The sequence below is a fragment of the Ranitomeya imitator genome, chromosome 3 (genome assembly GCF_032444005.1).
Source record: "Ranitomeya imitator isolate aRanImi1 chromosome 3, aRanImi1.pri, whole genome shotgun sequence".
Lineage (NCBI taxonomy): Eukaryota > Metazoa > Chordata > Amphibia > Anura > Dendrobatidae > Ranitomeya > Ranitomeya imitator.
This window is the reverse complement of record NC_091284.1, coordinates 134722969-134748403: the sequence shown is the minus strand read 5'-3', so window position 1 is coordinate 134748403 and position 25435 is coordinate 134722969. Positions and strand designations below refer to the sequence as shown.

Here is a 25435-nt window from a genome sequence, read left to right as displayed (position 1 = left end):
AACTTGGAACTAATATTAGCAACCAAACAATCAACTCTTGTTGACCGTTTGCTTCTGGCATTCCCTGCACACAGCGCCCGTGATCGTTCTCACACGAGCTGCAGGGGCCAGCAGACCAGAGGAGTTAGAGGGGCAGAAATCAGAAGTGGCGTTGGCCAGAGGGGTTTTCTGACCAGGTTGTGGAGTGATTTTGCTATGACCGCAGACAGGACAGGTACTGCAGCATCAATTCAAAGTGACAGGAGACAACATTTGTCCAGTATGGTTACAAACTATTTTTCATCCCTTATCGATGTTCTCCCTCAACCGTCATTCCCATTTGATTACTGGGCATCCAAATTAGACACCTGGCCAGAATTGGCAGAATATGCATTGCAGGAGCTTGCTTGCCCGGCAGCTAGTGTCCTATCAGAAAGAGTATTCAGTGCTGCAGGTTCAATACTAACAGAAAAAAGGACTCGTCTGGCTACCCAAAATGTAGATGATCTAACCTTCATTAAAATGAACCACAACTGGATTTCGAAATCTTTTGCCCCACCTTGCCCGGCTGACACCTAGCTTTCCTATGAAAAGGTCTTGCCTGTGGACTATTCTGAATGCCTTTTCCAATCTCGTAATTTTCAGCACCTGATTGTCCAGCATACGACATGTTTACACCTCACTAAATGGCCAAACTCCCCTCACGGGTCTGTGGTATCGACACTTGGCGACAGCACCCGTGAGAGTGCAGTTTGTCTGAAGAGGTGGGTGAGCCCGCTTTTGGTCGACGGCACTGCCACTCGGTCCCTCCTAGTACAATAAAGTGTCTCTGGCGGTGGTGGTGCGCACCCAACGTCAGACACACCGTTGTAATATGAGGGGCCCTGGGCCTGTACCGCCGGCCACAAGACAGTTCCCCCCCCCAGCTCAAACAGTGCTCTACCACTTGCAAAATTATCTCACAGCTCCACCAATGTTTAGTCTATGCGCTGACATCCTTCAATGCCTGCCACTGACAATACCATTGTATTGACATTTTTGTTATGTTAGGTCTTCGATGCCTGTCTGTGGTCACTCCTTCCACTAGGCCTCCACTGACCACACCACTGCTGCCCGTGTACCCCTGGAACCAATTTAAAATTGCCTACAGCCAGCCCAATTTATTATGTTAGGGCTTCGAAGCCTGTCTGCGGTCCCTCCTTCCACTAGGCCTCCACTGACCACACCACTGCTGCCCGTGTACCCCTGGAACCAATTTAAAATTGCCTACAGCCAGCCCAATTTATTATGTTAGGGCTTCGAAGCCTGTCTGCGGTCCCTCCTTCCACTAGGCCTCCACTGACCACACCACTGCTGCCCGTGTACCCCTGGAACCAATTTAAAATTGCCTACAGCCATGTGTTATTATTTTAGGCCTTCGATGCTTGTCTGCGGTCACTCCTTCCACTAGGCCTCCACTGACCACACCACTGCTGCCCATGTACCCCTGGAACCAATTTAAAATTGCCTACAGCAATGTGTTATTATTTTAGGCCTTCGATGCCTGTCTGCGGTCACTCCTTCCACTAGGCCTCCACTGACCACACTACTGCTGCCCGTGTACCCCTGGAACCAATTTAAAATTGCCTACAGCCATGTGTTATTATTTTAGGCCTTCGATGCCTGTCTGCGGTCACTCCTTCCACTAGGCCTCCACTGACCACACCACTGCTGCCCGTGTACCCCTGGAACCAATTTAAAATTGCCTACAGCCATGTGTTATTATTTTAGGCCTTCGATGCCTGTCTGCGGTCACTCCTTCCACTAGGCCTCCACTGACCACACCACTGCTGCCCGTGTACCCCTGGAACCAATTTAAAATTGCCTACAGCCATGTGTTATTATTTTAGGCCTTCGATGCCTGTCTGCGGTCACTCCTTCCACTAGGCCTCCACTGACCACACCACTGCTGCCCGTGTACCCCTGGAACCAATTTAAAATTGCCTACAGCCATGTGTTATTATTTTAGGCCTTCGATGCCTGTCTGCGGTCACTCCTTCCACTAGGCCTCCACTGACCACACCACTGCTGCCCGTGTACCCCTGGAACCAATTTAAAATTGCCTACAGCCATGTGTTATTATTTTAGGCCTTCGATGCCTGTCTGCGGTCACTCCTTCCACTAGGCCTCCACTGACCACACTACTGCTGCCCGTGTACCCCTGGAACCAATTTAAAATTGCCTACAGCCATGTGTTATTATTTTAGGCCTTCGATGCCTGTCTGCGGTCACTCCTTCCACTAGGCCTCCACTGACCACACCACTGCTGCCCGTGTACCCCTGGAACCAATTTAAAATTGCCTACAGCCATGTGTTATTATTTTAGGCCTTCGATGCCTGTCTGCGGTCACTCCTTCCACTAGGCCTCCACTGACCACACCACTGCTGCCCGTGTACCCCTGGAACCAATTTAAAATTGCCTACAGCCATGTGTTATTATTTTAGGCCTTCGATGCCTGTCTGAGGTCACTCCTTCCACTAGGCCTCCACTGACCACACCACTGCTGCCCGTGTACCCCTGGAACCAATGTAAAATTGCCTACAGCCATGTGTTATTATTTTAGGCCTTCGATGCCTGTCTGCGGTCATTCCTTCCACTAGGCCTCCACTGACCACACCACTGCTGCCCGTGTACCCCTGGAACCAACATCAGAAAATATAAAAATAAGTATTTTGCTTATAAAAAAGAAAATACTGGAGAGATATCAAATGCAGACATTTTAACATTAAAAACAAACACATACAACAAAAATCTGGTACAGTACTAAAAATGGCCACCAGCTACAATAACTTTCTCCTGCAAGTAGTTAACTGAAAGGTTTTTTCAATTTTAAACACAGATATGGCATCCACCGAGTGTTGTCCTGTCGCGTCTTCTTTATATTATTGCCAAGAAGATGCAAAACAATGAAAATAATAAAATCATTATTTACCAAAAAAATAGAGTAAGTCAAAACCACATTGCAAATAAACATTCATTACAAATAAAGAAGCAGGGCGCGTCCGAGGGTGAGTATATACCTAATAAGAATATAATCACCCTCGGACGCGCCCTGCTTCTTTCCGACAGCCTTCCTTCCTAAGAATCAGCCCTTCCGTGGTGTAGAGAGAGGGTTTGTTACACTCCAAGGTGTTCCCCAGGTTGCCTTTCCTGAGCTTCGATCTTCCGGCTCTCGTTTAGTAGTTGTTGGAAACTACGCTGCATTGGGCCTACAAATTGGGTATGGGGTGTAGAGAGATGGTGTGTTCCACTCCAAGGTGTTCCCCAGGTTGCCTTTCCTGAGCTTCGATCTTCTGGCTCTCGTTTAGTAGTTGTTGGAAACTACGCTGCATTAGGCCTACAAATTGGGTATGGGGTGTAGAGAGATGGTGTGTTCCACTGTAGAGAGATGGTGTGTTCCACTCCAAGGTGTTCCCCAGGTTTCCTCGCCAATGCTTCGATCATCATGCTCTCGTTTAGTAGTTGTTGGAAACTACGCTGCATTAGGCCTACAAATTGGGTATGGGGTGTAGAGAGATGGTGTGTTCCACTCCAAGGTGTTCCCCAGGTTTCCTCTCCATTGCTTCGATCTTCATGCTCTCGTTTAGTAGTTGTTGGAAACTATGCTGCATTAGGCCTACAAATTGGGTATGGGGTGTAGAGAGATGGTGTGTTACACTCCAAGGTGTTCCCCAGGTTTCCTCTCCATTGCTTCGATCTTCCGGCTCTCGTTTAGTAGTTGTTGGAAACTACGCTGCATTAGGCCTACAAATTGGGTATGGGGTGTAGAGAGATGGTGTGTTCCACTGTAGAGAGATGGTGTGTTCCACTCCAAGGTGTTCCCCAGGTTTCCTCGCCAATGCTTCGATCATCATGCTCTCGTTTAGTAGTTGTTGGAAACTACGCTGCATTAGGCCTACAAATTGGGTATGGGGTGTAGAGAGATGGTGTATTCCACTCCAAGGTGTTCTCCAGGTTGCCTTTCCTGAGCTTCGATCTTCCGGCTCTCGTTTAGTAGTTGTTGGAAACTACGCTGCATTAGGCCTACAAATTGGGTATGGGGTGTAGAGAGATGGTGTGTTCCACTGTAGAGAGATGGTGTGTTCCACTCCAAGGTGTTCCCCAGGTTTCCTCGCCAATGCTTCGATCATCATGCTCTCGTTTAGTAGTTGTTGGAAACTACGCTGCATTAGACCTACAAATTGGGTATGGGGTGTAGAGAGATGGTGTGTTCCACTCCAAGGTGTTCTCCAGGTTGCCTTTCCTGAACTTCTATCTTCAGGCTCTCATTAAATTGTGGTTAAACGGAACAACTGCATTTGGCGTACTAGTTGGTTTGGGGCCTACTATCGGTGTCTGCCGCTCCTTGCTGTTCTCCTGGTTTCCTGTCCTGAAATTCCGTTTTCAGGCGCTCGTTAAGTAGTTGTTAATGTTAGACTGCATTTGGCCTACTAGTTGGGTTGGGGCCTACTATCGGTGTCTGCCACTCCTTGCTGTTCTCCTCCACTGAACAAAGCTGTGCCGCCTGTTTACTACTGTTGCCAATTTTGAACTGCATTTCGACTACTTACTGATTTGGGCCTACTCTCTGTGTCAGCCTCTCATTCCAGTTGTCCTCCACTGCAATGCCCCCTGATTAGTCCTGTGTTACCAATTTTGAACTGCATTTAGCCCACTTTATTCTTTGGGCCTATATCTGTGTTTCCTCCTCATCCTGCCCATTGCCCAGCCAGTGATAGATGAGTCTGCTGGTACATTGACCCATAACGCAACATTTCCCGTGCATGCTACACTGCAAGATTGTGACCCTGCTGAAAGTCAGGTCCCCCTTCCCGCATACCATACCACCTTACACGGGGACAAACAGGAAGGTGCAGATGAAAGTGCAGGTTCCTTCATCAGGTGGGGGAGGAATACTAGTTGGCGACGTCACTGGCACAGGGCCTCTCATGGTACGCAAAAGTGTTGCTGCCGGTGGGAGGCGCCCCCGCCGTGCAAACACACCGCTGTACTTTGAGGGGCCCTGTGCCAGTGCCAATGCCAACGAGTGGGCCCCCCCTGCTTGCTCAGGTTCACAGCACTTGCAAAGTTGAAATACTTACCTCTCCCTGCTCCACTGCCGTGACGTGGTCCAGATTTCCTGGGCCCACTAATTACTTGAACCAGCCCTACCCACCACAACTTTAGCCAAATGAACCCCAATTTCAAATGCCTTCCAATTATTATAAGGTAAATTACGCTTGACAAGCTTCATTAAGAAGAATGGATGGTTTTGACATTAAAATGGGCACTCTAGGTGTTTTCCTGGCCCCCACTCACTGCCGACTATGCTGCCCCATTGACTTGCATTGGGTTTCGTGTTTCGGTCGATCCCGACTTTACGTCATAATCGGCCGATTTCACTCGACCCAACTTTTGAGATAGTCGGGTTTCGCGAAACCCGGCTCGACTCTAAAAAGGTCAAGGTCGCTCAACTCTAGCGATCACTCCAGAAGGAGTCGGGACATGGCGATCATTTTAGAAACTGTCAGGACATGGCAATAATTTCAGAAGGTTTCGGGACATGCCGATCATTACAGAAAGTGTGGGGACATGGCAATCATTTCACAAGATGTCGGGACATGGCGATCATTTCAGAAGGTGTTGAAACATGGCGATCATTGCAGAAGGTGTTGGGTATGGCAATCATTACAGAAGGTGTCGGGAAATGCCGATCATTTCAGAAGATGTCGGGACATGGCTTTTATTTCAGAAGCTATTGGGACATGGCGATCATTTCAGAAGGTGTCGGGACATGGCGATCATTTCAGAAGGTGTCGAGACATGGCGATCATTTCAGAAGGTGTTGGGTATGGCTATCATTACAGAAGGTGTCGGGACATGGTGATCATTTCAGAAGGTGTCAGGACATGGCGATCATTACAGAAGGTGTCGTGACATTGCAATTATTACAGAAGGTGCCGGGACATGCCGATCATTTCAGAAGGGACATGGCGATCATTTTATAAGGTGTCGGGACTTGGCAATCATTTCATAAGGTGTCGGGACATGGTGATCATTACAGAAGGTGTCGGGACATGGCGATCATTTTCAGAAGGTGTTGGGACATGTTGATCATTGCAGAAGGTGTTGGGACATGTTGATCATTTCAGAAGGTGTCCCGACATGGCGATCATTACAGAAGGTGTCGGGACATGGCGATCATTGCAGAAGATGTCGGGACATGCCGATCATTGCAGAAGATGTCGGGACATGGATTGAGGAATATGATGGTGTTCAAGGTATTTGGCCTCCAAATTCTCCACTCAAATCGATGTGCCGGAAAAAAAAAATCTGATCCTAAGGCTAGGATCACACGACCTGCTTTCTCCCATCTGTGTCTGATTATGCTAATCACTCTGTGTAATCAGAGGGTGATCCTCGAATCTGAAGAAAATAGCCATGCAATTTGTACATGAAAATTGGACCGGTGCGGTCCAATGTTTTTCATGAACTCATAGACATGTCTGAGTGCCATGTTATTATTAGAGGCAAATCATGCATGCTGCAATTTTTTTTCTCAGACAGAATCGGTCCTAGGAAAAAATTTGACATGTGTACTGTGCCATTGAATAACATGGTGATGAGTGCCATCTGTCAGAGCGATGGATGGCACTCATACGATATTTATGGTTGTGTGCACGACCCCTTAGAGACCACACTTCACAACTTACAGGACTTAAAGAATATGTTGCTGACAAATAGCCCCGGGCAGGTGTCTTGTAGAGTCAGCGCCTCAATAGGTCACAGCTGTTTTGGTGTCATAAGGATAACCTACACAGTATTAGACAGGTGGTTATAATATTAGGGCCGACTGGTGTGTAAAACAGCAGAGTTAGTCATTTACAAAATTGTAACAATACATTATAAGATCCAAAGTGGTAACTTTGAAATTTAGGGTTTGGCATCCTCAGCCGCACCTAAGGCTAATATAGGTGGTTAAAATCAATTATCATGCAATTATTTTATGGGCAAGAATTAGCAGTAGATTAGGTCAAACTGAATAGTACTGTGAACAAAACATATGACCTTTCAAATAAATCTTGGGGATCAGGACTAATGCCATGTCATCCGCATGGTTATATCATTGATATTCAGGTTTACATGCAGAGTGGACATTCATTATCTTAATTTTTACAATGCCTAAATGATACTGCCCTGGCTCCATTATTTAGCCGGTATGTAAGTAAATGGGGCTTTACTGCAATAAAAGACACAGCCCATAGAGTAGAGTGGCATTACTTCTGAATAAAGAACAGTTTTGGTTTTATTCTCGAGGAATACCATTAAAGGGGTTTTTGTATATATATATATATATATATATATATATATATATATATATATATATATATATATATATATATATATAATATACCAGTAGATAAAAATGGTGTGAAAAAAAGAAGTAATGTAACTTTTTACTTGTTCCTTTTAACTGCCGCTTGTTGCCACTTCTGTCACTTTGCTCCCCAACAGTTTCTGCTTACTTCCTTCAGCTATGGCATGCCATCTATGCACATCTGACCACTGACTATCACTTGCCTCAGAGGTCTTGTGCCTCACTTGCCAGCTTCACTGCTAAGGCCAGTGATGGGCTGCAGTGGTCACGTGCGCATGTAAGACACTGACTGTAGGATGCAAGCGGAGACCGGTGGGGACCACCAGTGCAGCAGAAGAGAATAAAAAAAGTAAGTATAAATTATACCATTTCTAGTTTAATAAAATATTAGAGAATCCCGTTAAGCTGAAACTCCCACCTGACTTTCATGTCTTTAATCAAGAAATGATTGTATAATTTGATCGCTTTCTGATCCTAGGCTTCATCTTGCCGTTGCCTATTGTAGCCAGATAAATCACAGTGGCTGACCTCCGTTCCTCCCTCATGTTCAGGAGAAATCCTGTGAAATACAAGAGCCGCTATTCATAGAAATTCTGCTTCGTGCAGTACGCTACACGATCTCCAGATAAAATAGCTTCAGGATATTTCTTTGTGTTCATAGTCACCAGCTTCTGAATTCAGCCAGATGAAAGCACGCCTGCGTTTGATGATTTAAAGCCCTCATAAATACACAATAATGTTGCACTTGCAAAGCAAACACTTATTTTGTATTGCGCTTCTTAAATGGGGTTATTTACGGTTCTCTGCGCGCTATGTACATGTTTGTTTTCTCTGTAGCGAGCTGGGTATTTGTGGCACGTGAGACCTCTTCTTTTTGTAGCATATGTACAATGCCTAAGAGTGGTCCTCAGTCTTCCCTGTCCCCTCGATATACCGCCCCGTGCACAAAGCGTCCTCGTCCCTGTCATAGCTTTTTTTTTGTGTTTGTGATGTTTGTATCCCGAAGTTGCACCGGTGGGGACAACATTAGTAAATCTTTATAGAAGATTATCTCAACTTGATTCCTCATTTATCTTTATTGTATTGTTCTCCAGGTCCTGCTCCTGGGAAAAGTAAAAGACGTATATCATGTAAAGACTTGGGAAGGGGCGATTGTGAAGGATGGCTATGGAAGAAGAAGGACGCGAAGAGCTATTTTTCACAGAAGTGGAAAAAGTATTGGTTTGTCTTGAAGGACTCTTCCATGTACTGGTACAGCAATGAGGAGGTAAAGACGTCTTCCTGTTCGCAACAGTCTGTATTGGTAGATTGTCATATTATTGGGTGCATGTGAGAAATTTCATGTGATTTATAAGAAGGCACAAGTCACTAATTTACATTTTGCATTTTACTAATTTACATTTTGCATGTATCAAAGAATATGTGCATTGTATTTTCATAGCTTCATAATTTATAAGGTTGAAGTCATATGTCCGTCCTAAAACCTAACATTTTGATCAAGAGGAAATGCCCTGTATCAACATCCCATCACAGTATATAGTACTTATAACTTCTAATAATATATTTTTTTAGAAAAGCAACCAGGCCTCCTTGCACTTTTGTACTGAATCGACCATTACATCATGTGGTCGAGTGTTCCATAATCTCACTGCTCTTACAATAAAGAATCTGCATCTGTGATGATGATTAAGCCTTCTGTTCTCTAGAAGAAGAGGATGCCCCTACTTTTCACCTGGTATATAAAAAAACAATGAACTGGTCATTATTGCATTTGCACCTGTTTTTGTTGGGTTTTAGTGTTTTTTTTTTTTTTTTTTTAAACCAAATTCATCATCAGTCTTCCCTGTCCCCTTGATATACATCTTAGTGCCCAGTTAGAAGTCTATTTTCTTTGTATTCATCTGCTTTTTTTTGTTTAGTTTTTTGACTGTGGGCAGGGCATGGTGACTTTGCTTGACTGATTGTGACTTTTCAAAAAGTCATACAATTTGTCATAATTGTACTCCTTTCCTACACTAAAAACACCATGCAGATGAATGAATTCAGCTAAAAGTGTTTTAACTTGGAACCACCAATTTTCATTTACAGCCACCCAAATTTTGCGCAAAGAACAGCTGTGTCAAACGTTCATGGATGGTCAACTCTCTCTGAGCAATTATTTTTTAGTTATGAACCCCTGCCGCTCCCCCAAAAAAACAAAACAGGGTTTGGATATTGGTTGGTGAAGTTCCTCCACCTTTAGCAGACTGAAGGGTTGACTTTATTGTTTATCCAGGAGCTGCAAGCTCGTCCATACGTGTGGCTGTGCGCGGGGCTGCAGCCTTGCCCCATTCAGTCCAACAAGCACCCCCTAATTGTTTATTAAAGGGGATTTCTGACCGGTTACTAAAGATAATATAGAGAATTCATTCTTATAAATGGATGTGAATACTTTTCTGCCCAATGATGACAGAAGTATTCTGGGAGTGATACCTTTATTGGCTAACCAGAAAATATGTTTGCAAGCTTTCAGAGCACAGAGGCTCCTTCTTCAGGCAAGATTACAGATAGATTGGAAAACAGAAGCCATTGAAGATGAGCAAATCTTTTGAGATTTGAATTCTCCAGATTTCCTGAATTTTGCCATGAGACTCAATTTGTGAGGAGACTCTGTTCTCTTTTCTTCCCATATTAATCATCTTCACTGCTTTTTACTTTTTTTAGTGCTTTAGGCTAGGTTCAGATTGCGTTAGTGCAATCTGTTTAGCGCCTAGCGCTAGCGGATTGCGCTAACGCAATGTGTTGTAAAGGGGTCGCGTTAAACGTCCCCGCTCTCGCGGGGAACGGACCGCGGGCGCACCTCGGACGCTGCAAGCAGCGTCCGCGGCGCGCCACAGAACACCGGCACATCGCTAGGGCATGCTGAAAATGGCATGCGCTAGTGATGCGCATCCCCATTGCTGTTAATGGGCGCGCTATCGGACGCGTTGCACGGCGTTAATTTCGCCGTGCAACGCTGTCCGTTAGCGCGGTCCCATTAACGCAATGGGAACCTAGCCTTATGGTTTTCACTCCATATCTCTATGATGGAGATGTGACATTCTTTCACTATCCAGATTTGCCACTATATGGCTGCTGCATTTTCTGCTTCTTCTTTTATACTGGCTATGAAACTTTCTCCCGGTTGGCTTTACCATATGATATGATAGTTTGAAGGCATTATGTGGAAGTCCGCACAAGGTCAAGTGATCCTTCTGTGGCTGATGCAATTTTCTTGATTGTGTAAAATGGCAGCGTGAAACAAATCACAATTGGTTGTATTCGCCACATCCAGCAAATTCAGTTTACATTGAATCAATTCACTCATCAGCAGAAGCCATACTTACCACCCAAACCATCCCCTGCTCCAGACCTGCAACTGTGAAGGTCCTGCCCGACATGGAAGTGATGACATGTCAATCACCAGCTACCTAACTGCAGCCTAGCAATGGCCACAGCAGTCAGGTCTCTGATAGTCTTGCTGTCATCACTTCTGGTAGAGCGGATAATGTGATTACTATGGCTTCTTTCTTAACCCCTTAGTGACAGAGCCAATTTTGTACTTAATGACCAAGCTAATTTTTAGAATTCTGACCAGTGTCACTTTATGAGGTTATAGCTCTGGAACCCTTCAAGGGATCACACGGATTCTGAGATTGTGTTTTCATGACATATTGTACTTCATGTTAGTAGTAAATTTTCTTCGATATTACTTGCATTTATTTATGAAAAAAAATGGAAATTTGGCAAAAAAATTTAAAATTTTGCCGTTTTCAAACTTTTCATTTTTGTGCCCTTAAATCAAAGAGTGGCGTCAAGCAAAATAGTTAATAAATAACATTTCCCACATATCAACTTTACATCAGCACAATTTTGGAACCTATTTTTTTGTTAGGACAATATAAGGGTTAAAAGTTGACCAGCGACTTCTTATTTATCCAACAAAAATTGACTAAACCATTTTTTTTAGGGACCACCTCACATCTAAAGTGAGATTGGGGGTCAATGTAACAGAAAATACCCAAAAGCGACACCATTCTAAAAACTGCACCCCTACATTCAAGAAGTTTATTAACCCTTCAAGTGCTTCACGAGAACTAAAGCAATGTGGAAGGAAAAAAATGAACATTTTACTCTTTTCTCAAAAAATTTACTTTGGAACCAACCTTTTTCACAAGGGCAACAGGAGAAAATGGACAACAAAATTTGTTGTGCAATTCCTCCTGAGTATGCCAATACCCTGTATGAAGGGGAAGGCCACTGTTTGGGCACATTGAAAAAATGAATGACGTGCACTCTATTGGGATATTAGGTGCGGGCTGAACCTGGGCAGAGTCCAGATAACATAACAGGAAAAAAGTAACAGCTGCACTCAAAAAGATTCTTTGTTTTTGCAAAACAGTGCTCAAATTTATTTACAGTACTACATAAATAACACAAAAATGCGGTAATGTGTCGACCCTGATCCAGGTCGTTATCAAACGTCACTGCAAAGGAGAATACAGAGAATAACACAATATTAGTACAATTAGTGTAGTAATAGTTGCAGAGTAATGTGCTCTTTTTTGAGTGCGGCTGTTAACTTTTTACTGTTTGGGAGCATGGCAGGGCTCAGAAGGGAAGGAGCACCGTTTGACTTTTTGAACGCAAAATTGTCTGAAATCAATGGTGGGCACCATGTTGCGTATGGAGACCCCCTGATGTACCTAAACAGTGGAACCCCCCCCCCCCCTGTTCTAACTCTAACCCCAACAAATGTCCTAACACACCCAACCCTAATCCCAACCCTAAGATCATACTCTAAGCCAGTGTTCCCCAAGTCCGGTCCTCAAGAGCCACCAACAGGTCATGTTTTCAGGATTTCCTTAGTATTGCACAAGTGATAATTGCATCACCTGGACAGACAATAATTCCATCACCTGTGTAATACTAAGGAAATCCTGAAAACATGACCTGTTGGTGGCTCTTTAGGACCGGACTTGGGGAACGCTGCTCTAAGCACTTGCCAACAGTATTTTGGTGTATTTTACATCATTCTATAATGATTTGTCAAACAATTAATGCACTTTATTTGCTGAAACCTAAATATTCTGATAAGGAACAAATATTATAAATTCTAGTACTAGATGTCGACAGTTTTTGTGACCAGATACGGCCACGTCCTAGTTGGAGTTCATTTACTTTTGCATTCCACGTTGTACTTGTCCCGTCTATTTTAAGTCATTGTTTGAAAACCTTTTTGGATTTCAAGAACTGCACAATTTTCTTAGGAGGTTTAGGTTAGAATAAGCAAAGGCAGTTATTTTCTATTCTGCAATTTGTGGTCCTTGGAAATGGTCTTTATTCTTAGAAAGCACCAAATGTAAAACAAACTGTCTATAAAACATTTCCATGATATGTGCACATAATACTATAACCAAAATGCAGACTGAAATCACAATTTTATGCTAAGTAGTATATCTAAAACCCCAGTGATAAAGTGATGATCAGTTTCATGTAAGCGCGGAGTCTTTTCTCAGTATGACAGGAGCAAAAATGTACTGTTCCTCCCCAGAGAAATTATGCAGAAGTTCAAAGCATATTTAGAAATTATTTTCTGGCTGCCACCTCTGGAATATGCTATATTCTTTAGAAAGTATCCAGGATTTGCCCATTTCTTGCATATCTTGGGGATTGAATATTTTATGCAAACGGTTAGTAGCGATGCAGGATTCATGGATTCAAACCGTTTTCTGATGATTGTATGTTTTATTCAGAAGCATTTGTTCAAATTTGTTTACGGCATCGGTTGATTTTTTTTCTAGCTGTAGCGTTTCGGCTGTAAACTACTACCCCATTGTGTTTTATAGCTACAAATAATCTAGGGCAGTTTGTAGAAATGTGCTGTCATTTTTGACAATAACTTACAAATCAGCATTTACTAGGATTTTCTTTATGGCTATGTCCTGTTAAACTGTCATACATTCAAAGTGAGATTCTGATTTGGCTTTAATCCTATGTCATATTGCACGATTCGTTAAAGGGTTGATTGTGACTTGTAGGATCGCTACTTCCAACAGGTGGCGCTATAGAGTTCAAGTCCTCTTTCTCTCTGAAGAGGCAATTTGCATATATGCATTAAATAGTCTCTCAATATATGCACTGGGCTGCCTGTTAGGGATGACTCTTGACATTCACTTGTATAGGAGTTCCATATTTGCTGGGCAAGCTTGAGTTAGGGCACCATTTGTGACATGGATGTGGACACTTTTGGCATATCTTGTTGATACGCCCATAAATGTTCGAAATGGAAATATTCCTTAAAAAAGAATCTGTCAGCAGGTTTTTGCTGAGATTATCATAATGTAGAGGCAGAGAGCCTGACAATGGCAATGTGTCATTTATTAGGCAGTGTGGTTTAGTTTCAGTACAATCCTAGTTTTGTCAGCAGGAGATTATCACTAAAGCCCTCCCTGTAACCTTCCCCCACCACTGATTGGCAACTTGCTGACAATGTACAGTACACAGGAAGCTGCTAGTCGGGTGGGGGCAGAGTTATACACAGCTCAGCATTCTGAGCACTGCTGCATCTACAGCAGAGAAAACGAGGATTCCATCAGAACTACAATAAGCAGACCAGTAAGTGACATATCGCTGAAATCAGGCTTTCTGCCCTTACATCATGCTGCTCTCAGATTCCATAGCAAAAACCTGCAACAGATTCCCTTTCATTCCTCTGTGATTCAGTGTAATGCTATGTGGTATTTTAGATGGGTAACCACTCTGTTCTAGGTATATTTTATTTTCACTGAAATGCAGTATATTTCACAGAGGACTATCATAGTATAGTAACAGTAAATACGATTCTGAGTTACGGTATTGATTATGGTAAAAGGAGCAAATAGTAACATAGTTAGTAAGGCCGAAAAAAGACATTTGTCCATCCAGTTCAGCCTATATTCCATCATAATAAATCCCCAGATCTACGTCCTTCTACAGAACCTAATAATTGTATGATACAATATTGTTCTGCTCCAGGAAGACATCCAGGCCTCTCTTGAACCCCTCAACTGAGTTCGCCATCACCACCTCCTCAGGCAAGCAATTCCAGATTCTCACTGCCCTAACAGTAAAGAATCCTCTTCTATGTTGATGGATAAACCTTCTCTCCTCCAGACGCAAAGAATGCCCCCTTGTGCCCGTCACCTTCCTTGGTATAAACAGATCCTCAGCGAGATATTTGTATTGTCCCCTTATATACTTATACTTGGTTATTAGATCGCCCCTCAGTTGTCTTTTTTCTAGGCTAAATAATCCTAATTTCGCTAATCTATCTAGGTATTGTAGTTCTCCCATCCCCTTTATTAATTTTGTTGCCCTCCTTTGTACTCTCTCTAGTTCCATTATATCCTTCCTGAGCACCGGTGCCCAAAACTGGACACAGTACTCCATGTGTGGTCTAACTAGGGATTTGTACAGAGGCAGTATAATGCTCTCATCATGTGTATCCAGACCTCTTTTTATGTTGTATTATTGGACAAAATTTGCCATTATAATGTAAAGACCCAGTATATTAACCCTGAACTTACTGTAGAACAAGAAGTGTTAGAGCTTTCATGTATTGAGACTGTTCCATACACGGTATTAGGAGCGTATTTCCGCCAGCATGCAGCACAATGTTGCTTTGATTTTTGTACTGAACTGCGTACAGCTCCCATTTTAATCCAGCAAGGACTGTCCTCTGAAAGTTGCATGTGTCATGTTTGTGATTGAGCAGTTTTGACGTTCTCTGTGATTATGACATATTTATCAGGATTGCCACCTTAGGCAAAGTATCATAATGAAACGATAGTGTGACAAATGGATGGATACTCTGTTCTTTGGAATACATTGGGAAAATAGGAAGCCTTGAATATTTAATGTATTATGTTTTCACATATCATAGCTTAAAATGAACTAAAGCCCAGCTACAAATGAGCTTGTGTAAGAATAATGTGGATGGCTTAGAGAGAACCTGACGTCTGATGCATGTTGCCCAATACATGGCTAGCGTGCATAAAGCAATGACTCTGTGATCCCAGCTAGGTATGTTTGACTCTGAAATGCTGCGGTGTTTCAGAGAAAAGCATACTATTAATAGCCGATGGTAACCAATCCGCATAGCATACTGGTCAGACAGGTTGGCCCCATCAGCTTCTCTCCGCTGGACACCCCTGGTTAAAATGACTGTTTATTTGTACAGATAAACAAGTTGAAGATGAAATTATCTCTAAAAGGCCTAAAGTTAAAGATTACACATTTCCTTTGCATTTTAGGGCAAAAATATTAATTTTTTACCTTTTATAAATTACAAAAACAAAAATGGGCCAATGCAAACGTTTGAGCACCATTGGAGATTTATGTGCTTTGATAACTTTGACCAAGGCTTCAGACCTTAATTAGTGTGTTAAGGTTATGGCTTGTTCAGTAATATCGTTACCAACTGATACAAATTTCCCTCTTCTAAACTTGTGCCAAAAAAAAGTCAGCTATGGGTTCCTCTAAGCAGCTGCCTAGCACTCTGAAAATGAAAATGATGGAGGCCCACAAAGAAGAAAAAGGCTAAAAGAAGATAGCAAAGCGGTTTTAAGTTGCCCTTTCCTCAGTTCAAAATGTAATTAAGAAATAGCAGTTAACTGGAACACTGGAGGTCAAGATAAGGTCTGGAAGACCAAGCAAAATTTCAGTGAGAGCTGCTTGTAGGATAGCTAGAGAGGCAAATGCAAACCTTGAATGCAAAAGACCTTTAGAAAGATTTAACAGACTCTGGAGTAGTGGTACATTGTTCTGCTGTTCAGGGACACCTGCACAAATATTGCCTTCATGGAAGTATCATCAGAAGAAAACCTCTCCTGTGTGCTCACCATAAAATTCAGTGTCAGAAGTATGCAAAAAACAATTAAACAAGCCTGATGTATCTTGGAACCAAGTCTGGTGGACCGATGAGGTTAAAATAGAACTCTTTTTGCCACAATAATCAAAGGTATTTGTGGAGAAGAAAGGGCACAGAATTTCATAAAAAGAACATCTCGCTAACCATTATGCATGGGGGTGGATCAATCATGCTTTGGGGTTGACACTGAGAACATTTCATGGGTAGACGGAAGAATTAATTCAATGAAATTCCTACAAATTCTTGATGCAAACATAACACCATCTGTGAAGAAGTTGAAAATAGGATGCCTTCTACAAATGGATAATGATCCTAAACACATGTCAAAATCTATAATAGATTACCTCAAAAAGGCGCAATTGGAAGGTTTTACAATGGCCCTCACAGTCCCCAGATCTAAACATCATTGAAAAGCTGTGGTAGATCTCAAAATAGTAGTTGTAGTTACATACTAAAAAAAAAGAGCATGGACCACACCTTCAAAAATCATAGATTGGTCTAATGCCACTAATCAAAAATCTATATAGCTGAACATAAGGGTCTTAGTTTAACATTGGTTTTAACATATGTAATGGAAAACTGGAAAAAAAATCCAAGTGCTGTGAGATTGCAAAAAAGTGCAATTCCCCAGTTCTTTATTTTTATTTTTTTACCATGTTCACTAAATGCTAAAACTGACCTGCCATTATGATTCTCCAGATGATTACAAGTTCATAGACACCAATCATATCTAGGTTCTTTTTTATTTAAGTGGTGAAAACAAAAATTGGTTAAAAAAAAATGGCACCATTTTCCGAGACCTGTAGCGTCACCATTTTTTGTGATCTCGGGTTGGGTGAGGGCTTACTTTTTGCACGTCAAGCTGACATTTTTAATTATACCATTTTGGTGTAGATACGATCTTTTGATCACCCGCATTTTATTGCAATGTAGCGGCGACCAAAAAAAGTATTTCTGACTTTTAAAAATTTTTTCTTGTTACGCCATTTATTGATCGGGTTAATTATTTTTCTATATTGATAGATCAGGTGATTCTGAATGCGGCAATACCAAATATATGTATATTTGATTTTTTTAATTTTTTTATTTTGCATGGAGCGAAAGGGAGCGTACGTTACATTGTTGGTGACGTCTGTTTTTTTTTTTCTTTTGCAGAATTGTTAGCTTCAAGTACATTTTTAGCTAGTACATTAGGGGAGTATACATAGCAGTGACAGTGACGTCTGTTTTTCTTTTGCTTAAGAATAGTTAGCGCTGAGTAACTTTATAGGTGAGGCATTAGTGTAGTTGAACGTCACTGTAATTTTTTTTATACAAACTTTTTTTTACATCAACTGTTTTTTCTTTAAATTTCGTTCATCTTTTTTTTCAAGTGTTTTCCTTTGTACACTTTTTCTTTACTTTTTTCTCTACTTTATTTTTCTCTACTTTTTAGAATACAAATTTCTGATAAAACTTTTAACCCTTCTAACTTCGTAACAAAAAAAAATTGTTTCAAAAATTGTGCTGATGTAAAGTAGACATGTGGGCAATGTTATTTATTAACTATTTTGTGTGCCATAACTCTCTGGTTTAAGAGCATAAAAATGTAAAGTTTGAAAATGGCAAAATTAAAAAAAATAAATTTTACCACTATCATGAAGTACAATATGTCTTGAGAAAACCGTCTCCGAATTGGTGGGATCCATTGAAGCGTTCCAGAGTTATTACCACATAAAGTGACAGTGGTCAGAATTGAAAAAATCAGCCTGGTCAGGAAGGTGAAAACAGGCTTCGGGGTGAAGGGGTTTAAGATGTTTGCTATGATTGCATTGTCTGTATTTGACATGTCAAGTCCCATGTCTTAATTTCAGTGAAAAATGTTTTCATTATTTGCGGTTTGTATTTACTTTCGTCTTGTCTTCCAGGAAGAAAAAGCAGAGGGATTCATCAGCCTACCTGAGTTCAAAATCGATCGCGCTAGCGAGTGTCGGAAGAAATTGTAAGTACACCTGGGCTGGTATAGAATGATGAGTGTTATATCATGTATATGGGTAATGGATTTTTAATGTTTTATTTTAATGTATTATTTTTCAGTTGTTCCTTTATTTTTATTTTTTAAAACCTAAAAAAAGAACATTTGTGTAGATCTGTAAATTCCAGTATAGTCCTATTGCTTTTTGCGTATTACTTTTATTACAGATACCCTGGAGGGGCATTCCCATTGTATCTTAGGGTAGGCACACCAAAGATTATGCATGAACATAAGAAAGTGCAATGATATCTGGGTGCAAATTAACACTAGAAATTGCTGAAATGTTTTTTTTTTTAAATATATATATGAGCGCCTCATTTACTTGAAACGCCAATATTGGGGGAGAATAATTAGCACAGCAATCTGTACAAGCTTTGCACACTATCCCTAGGTGCAGCGTGAAGAGTTTCATGTACAGACGAGTGCCCTGTTAATAATTCTACCAGTGTCTTAAAAAATCACCAGATTGGACCTGCATTGATTTCCTACAAGTGATGAGCGAACGTGCTCGGATAAGGTGCTATCCCAGCATGGCCGAGTGCTAACCGAGTGTCTTCAGCGTGCTCGAATAATGTGTTCAAGTCTCCGTGGCAGCATATCTCTGACAGCCAAAACACATTCAGGCATTGCCTAAAAAACGGGCTATCCCTGCATATGTTGTGGCTGTCGAACAGGAGACACGAGTGTGTTCGGATAACACCTTATCCAATCATGTTCGCTCATCACTATTTCCTACCTATTTCTAGTTACAAAGTGTGAGAAATCCTTCATAAATGAGTTGTTCTCTGTGATATTTTAATACCCTAAATTTATCTAACTTATTTGTAGAATTACGGGATAAAAGTGCAGCATAAATCTGACCTGTGCTGCAGAATTTGTTGTTCCGTTTAAGCCTTGGAGAGACAGATATTTCTCCCTTTTTTTTATTTTTTTCCAAGAGCCATAACTTTTTATCTTACCATTGATATAGCTGCCTCTTTTATTTTTGTGGGATGAGTTGTCGTTTTGGATGAGACCGTTCATTTTACCATATGTAATATGCACTAAAAACAGGGGGTGGAATTGAAAAACAAAACTGCTATTCTGCTGTTGTTTTTTGGGTTTTGTATTTATAACTTTAGCTTTGTGGTAAAAATGACCTGATAACTTTGTTGTACAGGTCAGTAGGTTGTGGTGATACTAAATTTAGTTTGGGGTTTACTACTTAAAAAAAAAAAGAGAAATTGACTCTGATGGCCATGTTCTATGTGTCGTAATATATATATATATACTAGCTATTGAACCCGTTCTACGCCCGGGTGGCGAGCATTTATATTGGTATATGGTCTCCATCCTGGCATGTGCTGCTCCATCCTGCGTCCCCATTCTGTCATGTGCTGCTCCCATCCTGCGTCCCCATCCTGTCATGTGCTGCTCCCATCCTGCGTCCCCATCCCGTCATGTGCTGCTCCCATCCTGCGTCCTCATCCCGTCATGCGCTGCTCCCATCCTGCGTCCCCATCCTGTCTTGCGCTGCTCCCATCCTGCATCCCCATCCTGTCATGCGCTGCTCCCATCCTGCATCCCCATCCTGTCATGCGCTGCTACCATCCTGCGTCCCCATCCTGTCATGTGCTGCTCCATCCTGCGTCCCCATCCTGTCATGTGCTGCTCCCATCCTGCGCCCCCATTCTGACATGAGCTGCTCCCATCCTGCCACACTCAGCTCTGCTACATCTGCCACACTCTGCTCTACTACTTCTGCCACACTCTGCTCTGCTAAATCTGCCACACTCTGCTCTGCTACGTTTGTCACACTCTGCTCTGCTACATCTGCCACACTCTGCTCTGCTACATCTGCCACACTCTGCTCTGCTACATCTGCCCCGCTGCCTCTGACCCGCTCGGCCCCGCTGCCTCTGACCTGCTCGGCGCCAAGTGCTGGGGGGCCTGAGCAGGCGGGGACACCGGCGCGCTGTGGGGGTCAGGTGCCGGTATCGCCGCCAGCTCAGGCCCCCCAGCACTTACTATATTCACCTGTCCTCCGTTCCACCGCTGTGCGCCGCCATCTTCCCGGTCCTCTGGCTGTGACTGGTCAGTCAGAGGGCGGCGCCAGCGCGCATTAAGCGCCCTCTGAACTGAAGGTCACAGGCCGAGGACCGGGAAGATGGCGGCGCACAGCGGTGGAATGGAGGACAGGTGAATATAGCCGATACTCACCCTCCTGGCGGTCACTGCTTCTCTGTTGGAGATCGTGGTGTGCGCTCAGTGTTAACGCATACCACGATCTCCCGGGAGCGTCACTCTGTGAGGCCCAGACTGCGCTGGCGCTGGCGCTTGCGCAGTCTGTAAAGGCTTCGGACAGAGTGACGCTCCCAGCGTTATATTATAGATATTTTTTTTTTGTGGTAGAAAATTATCTTAAAGGGAACCTGTCACCCCAATATCGAAGGTGAGCTAACTCCACCAGCATCAGGGGCTTATCTACAGCATTCTGTAATGCTGTAGATAAGACCCCGATGTATCCTGAAAGATGAGAAAAAGAGGTTATATTATACTCACCCAGGGGCTGTCCCGATCCGGTTCTGGTCCGATGGGCTTTGATGTGCAAAGCAGTCATCAAAGCAAAAGGTGGCTACTTTTAAGAACCTAGAAAATAAGACATATTTTTAGTTGTTTCACACTTTTTTGTTATGTATATAATTCCACATATGTTAATTCATAGTTTTGATGCCTTCAGTGTGAATTTACAATTTTCATAGTCATGAAAATACGGAAAAATCTTTAAATGAGAAGGTGTGTCCAAACATTTGGTCTGTACTGTGTATATATATATATATATATATATATATATATATATATATATTTGTGTGCATGAGACCCAAAGGGTAGATTTAATTTTCCATGTTGTAAATTGTGCAATCGGTCCAGTACTTCTTACTTCAATTATTTGTTACTTTACAACAGAATTTCTATCTCATCGAAAGATAAACTTTCCTGCAAATACCAATGCATAAGTAATGTTCTGTAAATGAGTGAAAAGCTGTTCTTTCACTTTAATTAGCTACTTCTGAACTACAACTCTTATGTCGATAAGGTGTGCTTTCCCTCTGTATCTGGTTGATGGTGTAGGCTCTGGAAATTGCTTCTTTCTGCTGATATTGAAAACCAGAGGTGGCATGCTTCAATTGGGACTGCCATGTATTATTCAACATTTATAGTACAATAATGACCCATGTTTCAGTTATAGTGATGTTTTGCAGCCCTGCTGCCCAAGGTTTGGAACAGCGCTGGCAATTCACCGGGCACAGCTAGCTGCCGCCAATTGTTCATACTTCTGACATTTAGCACTTCACTCCACGCTATTAGGAATGGATACTAAATGTCATCATTCCTGAAGAAAGCGGCGAGCGAGAACAGATGCTGAATTACTGTCTGTATAACACTGGGCACATAGGTAACGCTGTCAGCCGATTATGATGAAAGACCAAGATCGTTCCCATTATCAAATATTGCCTTTAGGCTGTTACGCAATGGCAACTTTACCTTTTTTTTTCTAACATGAATAATGGGGTGGAACCTTTTGGTCTGATACATTTAATGGTGTATTGCACTGCATCAATTTAGCTCAGCCACTGTGTTCTAAAAGCTCTTTACTGTTTTCCAATATATCGTATTCTATGATTATTCCTCTGGTTTTCAGTATATCTGCTAGCTATGATTTAGCTAAATCCTTATTTTTTTTTTTTTTACTTCATGCAAGGTCGGTTTCATACAAATAAGGGTTCTAGGTAAAGAGGATCGTTCTACGTGGTTACTCATAGAATTTCAGCTCACATAGTACAGCTATATATTTATTTCGATAATACTGACCCCAAACAATAACATTTATTTGATGAAACTCCTTCACAAATTGCAGATTCGGTCAGTATTTTACATCAGCATTTGGGAGCCAAAGGCAGGGTTCAGACAAGCGTATGGGGAATCATTTGATTTTAATCTATGAAAAGATTGCTGATGTCACAACAGTGGTGTGTCGTGTGTCCGTTTTTGAAATCTTACGGCATCTGTTTTATACATCAAATAGTTAACAAAAATATGTAACTTGTCAAATGAGATTTAATGTAGATAAATGTAGAGTAACGCACCTAGGACGGAGTAATCCTATAGCTGCACATACATTAAATGGAAGTATAATCAGGACTACAGAGCAGGAGAAGGACTTCTGGTTACAAGGAAGCTGAGCAGCAGTACTCAATGTCAAGCAGCTGCTGCAAAAGCAAACTAGATTTTAGGATGTATAAAAAGATAAATAAAATCCTGCGATCCCAACGTATTGTTACCCCTTTATAAATCACTTGTGAGGCCACATTTAGAATATGGGATCCAGTTTTGGGTTCCACCTTTAAAAAAGGATATTCAGAAGTTAGAGTGAGTTCAAAGGCGGGCAACTAGATTATTACAAGGGATGGAAGGCCTCTCATGTGGGGAGAGGTTGGAAAAGTTAGGCTTGTTTAGCTTAGGCTAGGTTCACATTGCGTTAGTGCAGTCCGTTCAACGCATATGTTAAACGGACAGCGCTGACGCAAGTGCCGACTTTGCACAGCGCTAGCGCAGATGGAGTATCTGCTAGCTCCATCTGCGCTAGCGGTGACGGACCCGGAAACGCTGCAGCCCACATCTCGGGTCCGTCACTCAATGTCGGACGCATCGCTAGCGCATGCCCATTGTGGGTGTGCGCTAGCGATGTGTTCGACATTGCATTCAATGGCGCCGTTAACGGACTACGTTACACCGCGTTATGCCGCGGTGTAACGTAGTCCGTAAAACGGAGACACTGAACGCAATGTGAACCTAGCCTTAGAAAAAAAGATGCCTTCGAGAGGATTTCATGTATATGTATAAATATGTGTGTGGTCAATACAAAGGACTGGCGCATGACTTATTCCTTCAAAGTACCAGACTGAGGACCAGGGGGCACTCATTACAGGTGGAAGAAAGGTGATTCAGGCAGCTAAACAGGAAAGGCTTCTTTACAGTTAGAGCAGTCAGAATGTGGAATGCCGACCACAAAAGATAGTAATGGCGGACCCTATAACAGCGTATAGAAAAGGGCTGGATGCTTTCCTCAATAATATTGTGGGTTATCGTTAATTTGGTGACAAAAAAACAGTTGGTGGAGAAAATCTGTGCTTTGTGGACCGAGGTCTTTTTTCAACCTAGAACTATGTAAGGCCAAAGACCGTTTCCTCTCTTACCAATTGTAACAGATCGGTTACAAATGGATGCCGTGTGGATGGTATTTGCATACTTTTTTATGTACCTTTTGGCCCTGATAAATCAAAGCAATTTAGCGATAATTGTGGCATAAATCGCTTTGAAAAGTTGCAAAATTTCATGTTGGGCATTAATTTAGCATCTTTTGGCGCTTACATGACCATTTCTCCAAGATCTGACAAAATGGACAGAGCTGGGGCACGGCGGAGGTATGACACCATAACGTATGTAATTCATGATGAGTTGTGGCAAGAAACCTCATTCCAGTCACAGTGGTGCAGACCACTCGTCAGACGCTCCAGATGCAGCACGAGGTGTACATCCCTTATTGAATCTGAAGTGTGGCTCCTAAACTCTACCAAGACCATCAAGAAAATTTCTGGTCTTGATTAATCTGGGCCATTAGCTAGCCTAACCCCAAAAAAATGGATCATAGTGCATGCTGTGATTTTTATTATTTTTTTTATATACACAAGGACCCTCGGTCTGTATGTACAAACATGCATCTGAACTTCACCATTCACTTGCATTGGTGTGCAAAGCTTTTGATATGTACACTAGCCACTAAATCCTATATATGGGTAATATCATAGAGAGATTTCTACTTCTATTCACACTCATTTCCGATTTTGCTTTCTGAACGTAAATACCCAGTTAACTATGGTCAGAGCAGTGACTTCTCAGCCAGCGATTTGCTGAGCGGACATTACTGTCAATTTCCGGTTTGTCAAGGACAGGACCAGGAAGCAGAAACCTGTAGGGACCATGTAGGCCTTGGAATCGGAGCTGTAAGTAATCACTGACTGTGAACATTTCTTTACTTAATTTGAAGCAGTATGAGGAATAATTAATGTTCTTTAGAGACGCCTTTCCTTAACTTAATTGCTTATTAATTCTTTTTTGTTGGGTATACGGTGGAATGGCTGCCTTGTTTCTGTGTGTGTGTGACATATTTTCTCTCTGTTTTGTAGTGCCTTTAAAGCATGTCATCCCAAGATCAAAAGCTTCTACTTTGCTGCTGACAATTTAGATGATATGAACAGGTAACGAAACATGTCACATATTTGTGTTATTTCGAGGGCCGCCTATTCTTAGGTTTAAGAGTTGATTTTTCGGCACAAAGGTGGAGTTTCTAGCTCACGCTGACCTCATATCAGGGCTGTTAAAATATTTGTCTGGCATAATTATGCGACTGCCACTCATTTCATCACAATTTCTTTTATTCTATTGAAGTGAATTGACTATAGGCACTCTCTAATCCAGTGTTCCCCAACTCCGGTCCTCAAGAGCCACCAACAGGTCATGTTTTCAAGATTTCCTTAGTATGGCCCAGGTGATAATTGCATGACCTTCACAGGCAGGAACTTCTTCACCTGTGAAATACTAAGGAAATCCTGAAAACATGACCTGTTGGTGGCTCTTGAGGACTGGAGTTGGGGTACATTGCTCTAATCAAATACATTCCATATCATTTAGCACACATTAACACCCATGAGACATAAAATGACATTGTTTTTACTTACCTCCCGTGCTGGCGCCATTCTAGTGGTGTCGGCACTCGCGATCCCGGAGCTCTCGTTCGGTTGCATGACACGTGGTGTTCTGTGCCCAATCAGCACTGGTGTCACTGTCCCCACTTTCTGTCGAATTGAACATGAAAAGTCCGGGCTGCAGCTGCTCTCTAAATTCCTCTTCATGTTCAATTCGTACGAAGGAAGGGAATAGTGACGCCAGCGCTGAATGGGCACCACATGTCATAACCGCACTAGAGCCTCGGGACCGCGAGTACTGACAGCGCTGGAACAGGAGGGGAGTATAAGCTTTTTTTATTTTTTCGAGGCCAAACACTTAGATTGACAA

At 42.3% G+C, this 25435-nt stretch overlaps 1 protein-coding gene across 14 annotated transcripts in view; it reads left to right on the top strand.

The window, feature by feature from the left end:
* Positions 1–25435, top strand: part of CNKSR2 (connector enhancer of kinase suppressor of Ras 2) — a 550079-nt gene that overhangs the window by 434207 nt on the left and 90437 nt on the right. For all 14 annotated transcript variants that reach the window (XM_069761485.1, XM_069761477.1, XM_069761484.1 and 11 more), the window contains 3 exons: positions 8471–8643; positions 18213–18286; positions 24547–24618. In XM_069761485.1, coding sequence (XP_069617586.1) covers positions 8471–8643; positions 18213–18286; positions 24547–24618 — 319 coding nt within the window. The remainder of the gene's footprint in view (positions 1–8470; positions 8644–18212; positions 18287–24546; positions 24619–25435) is intronic.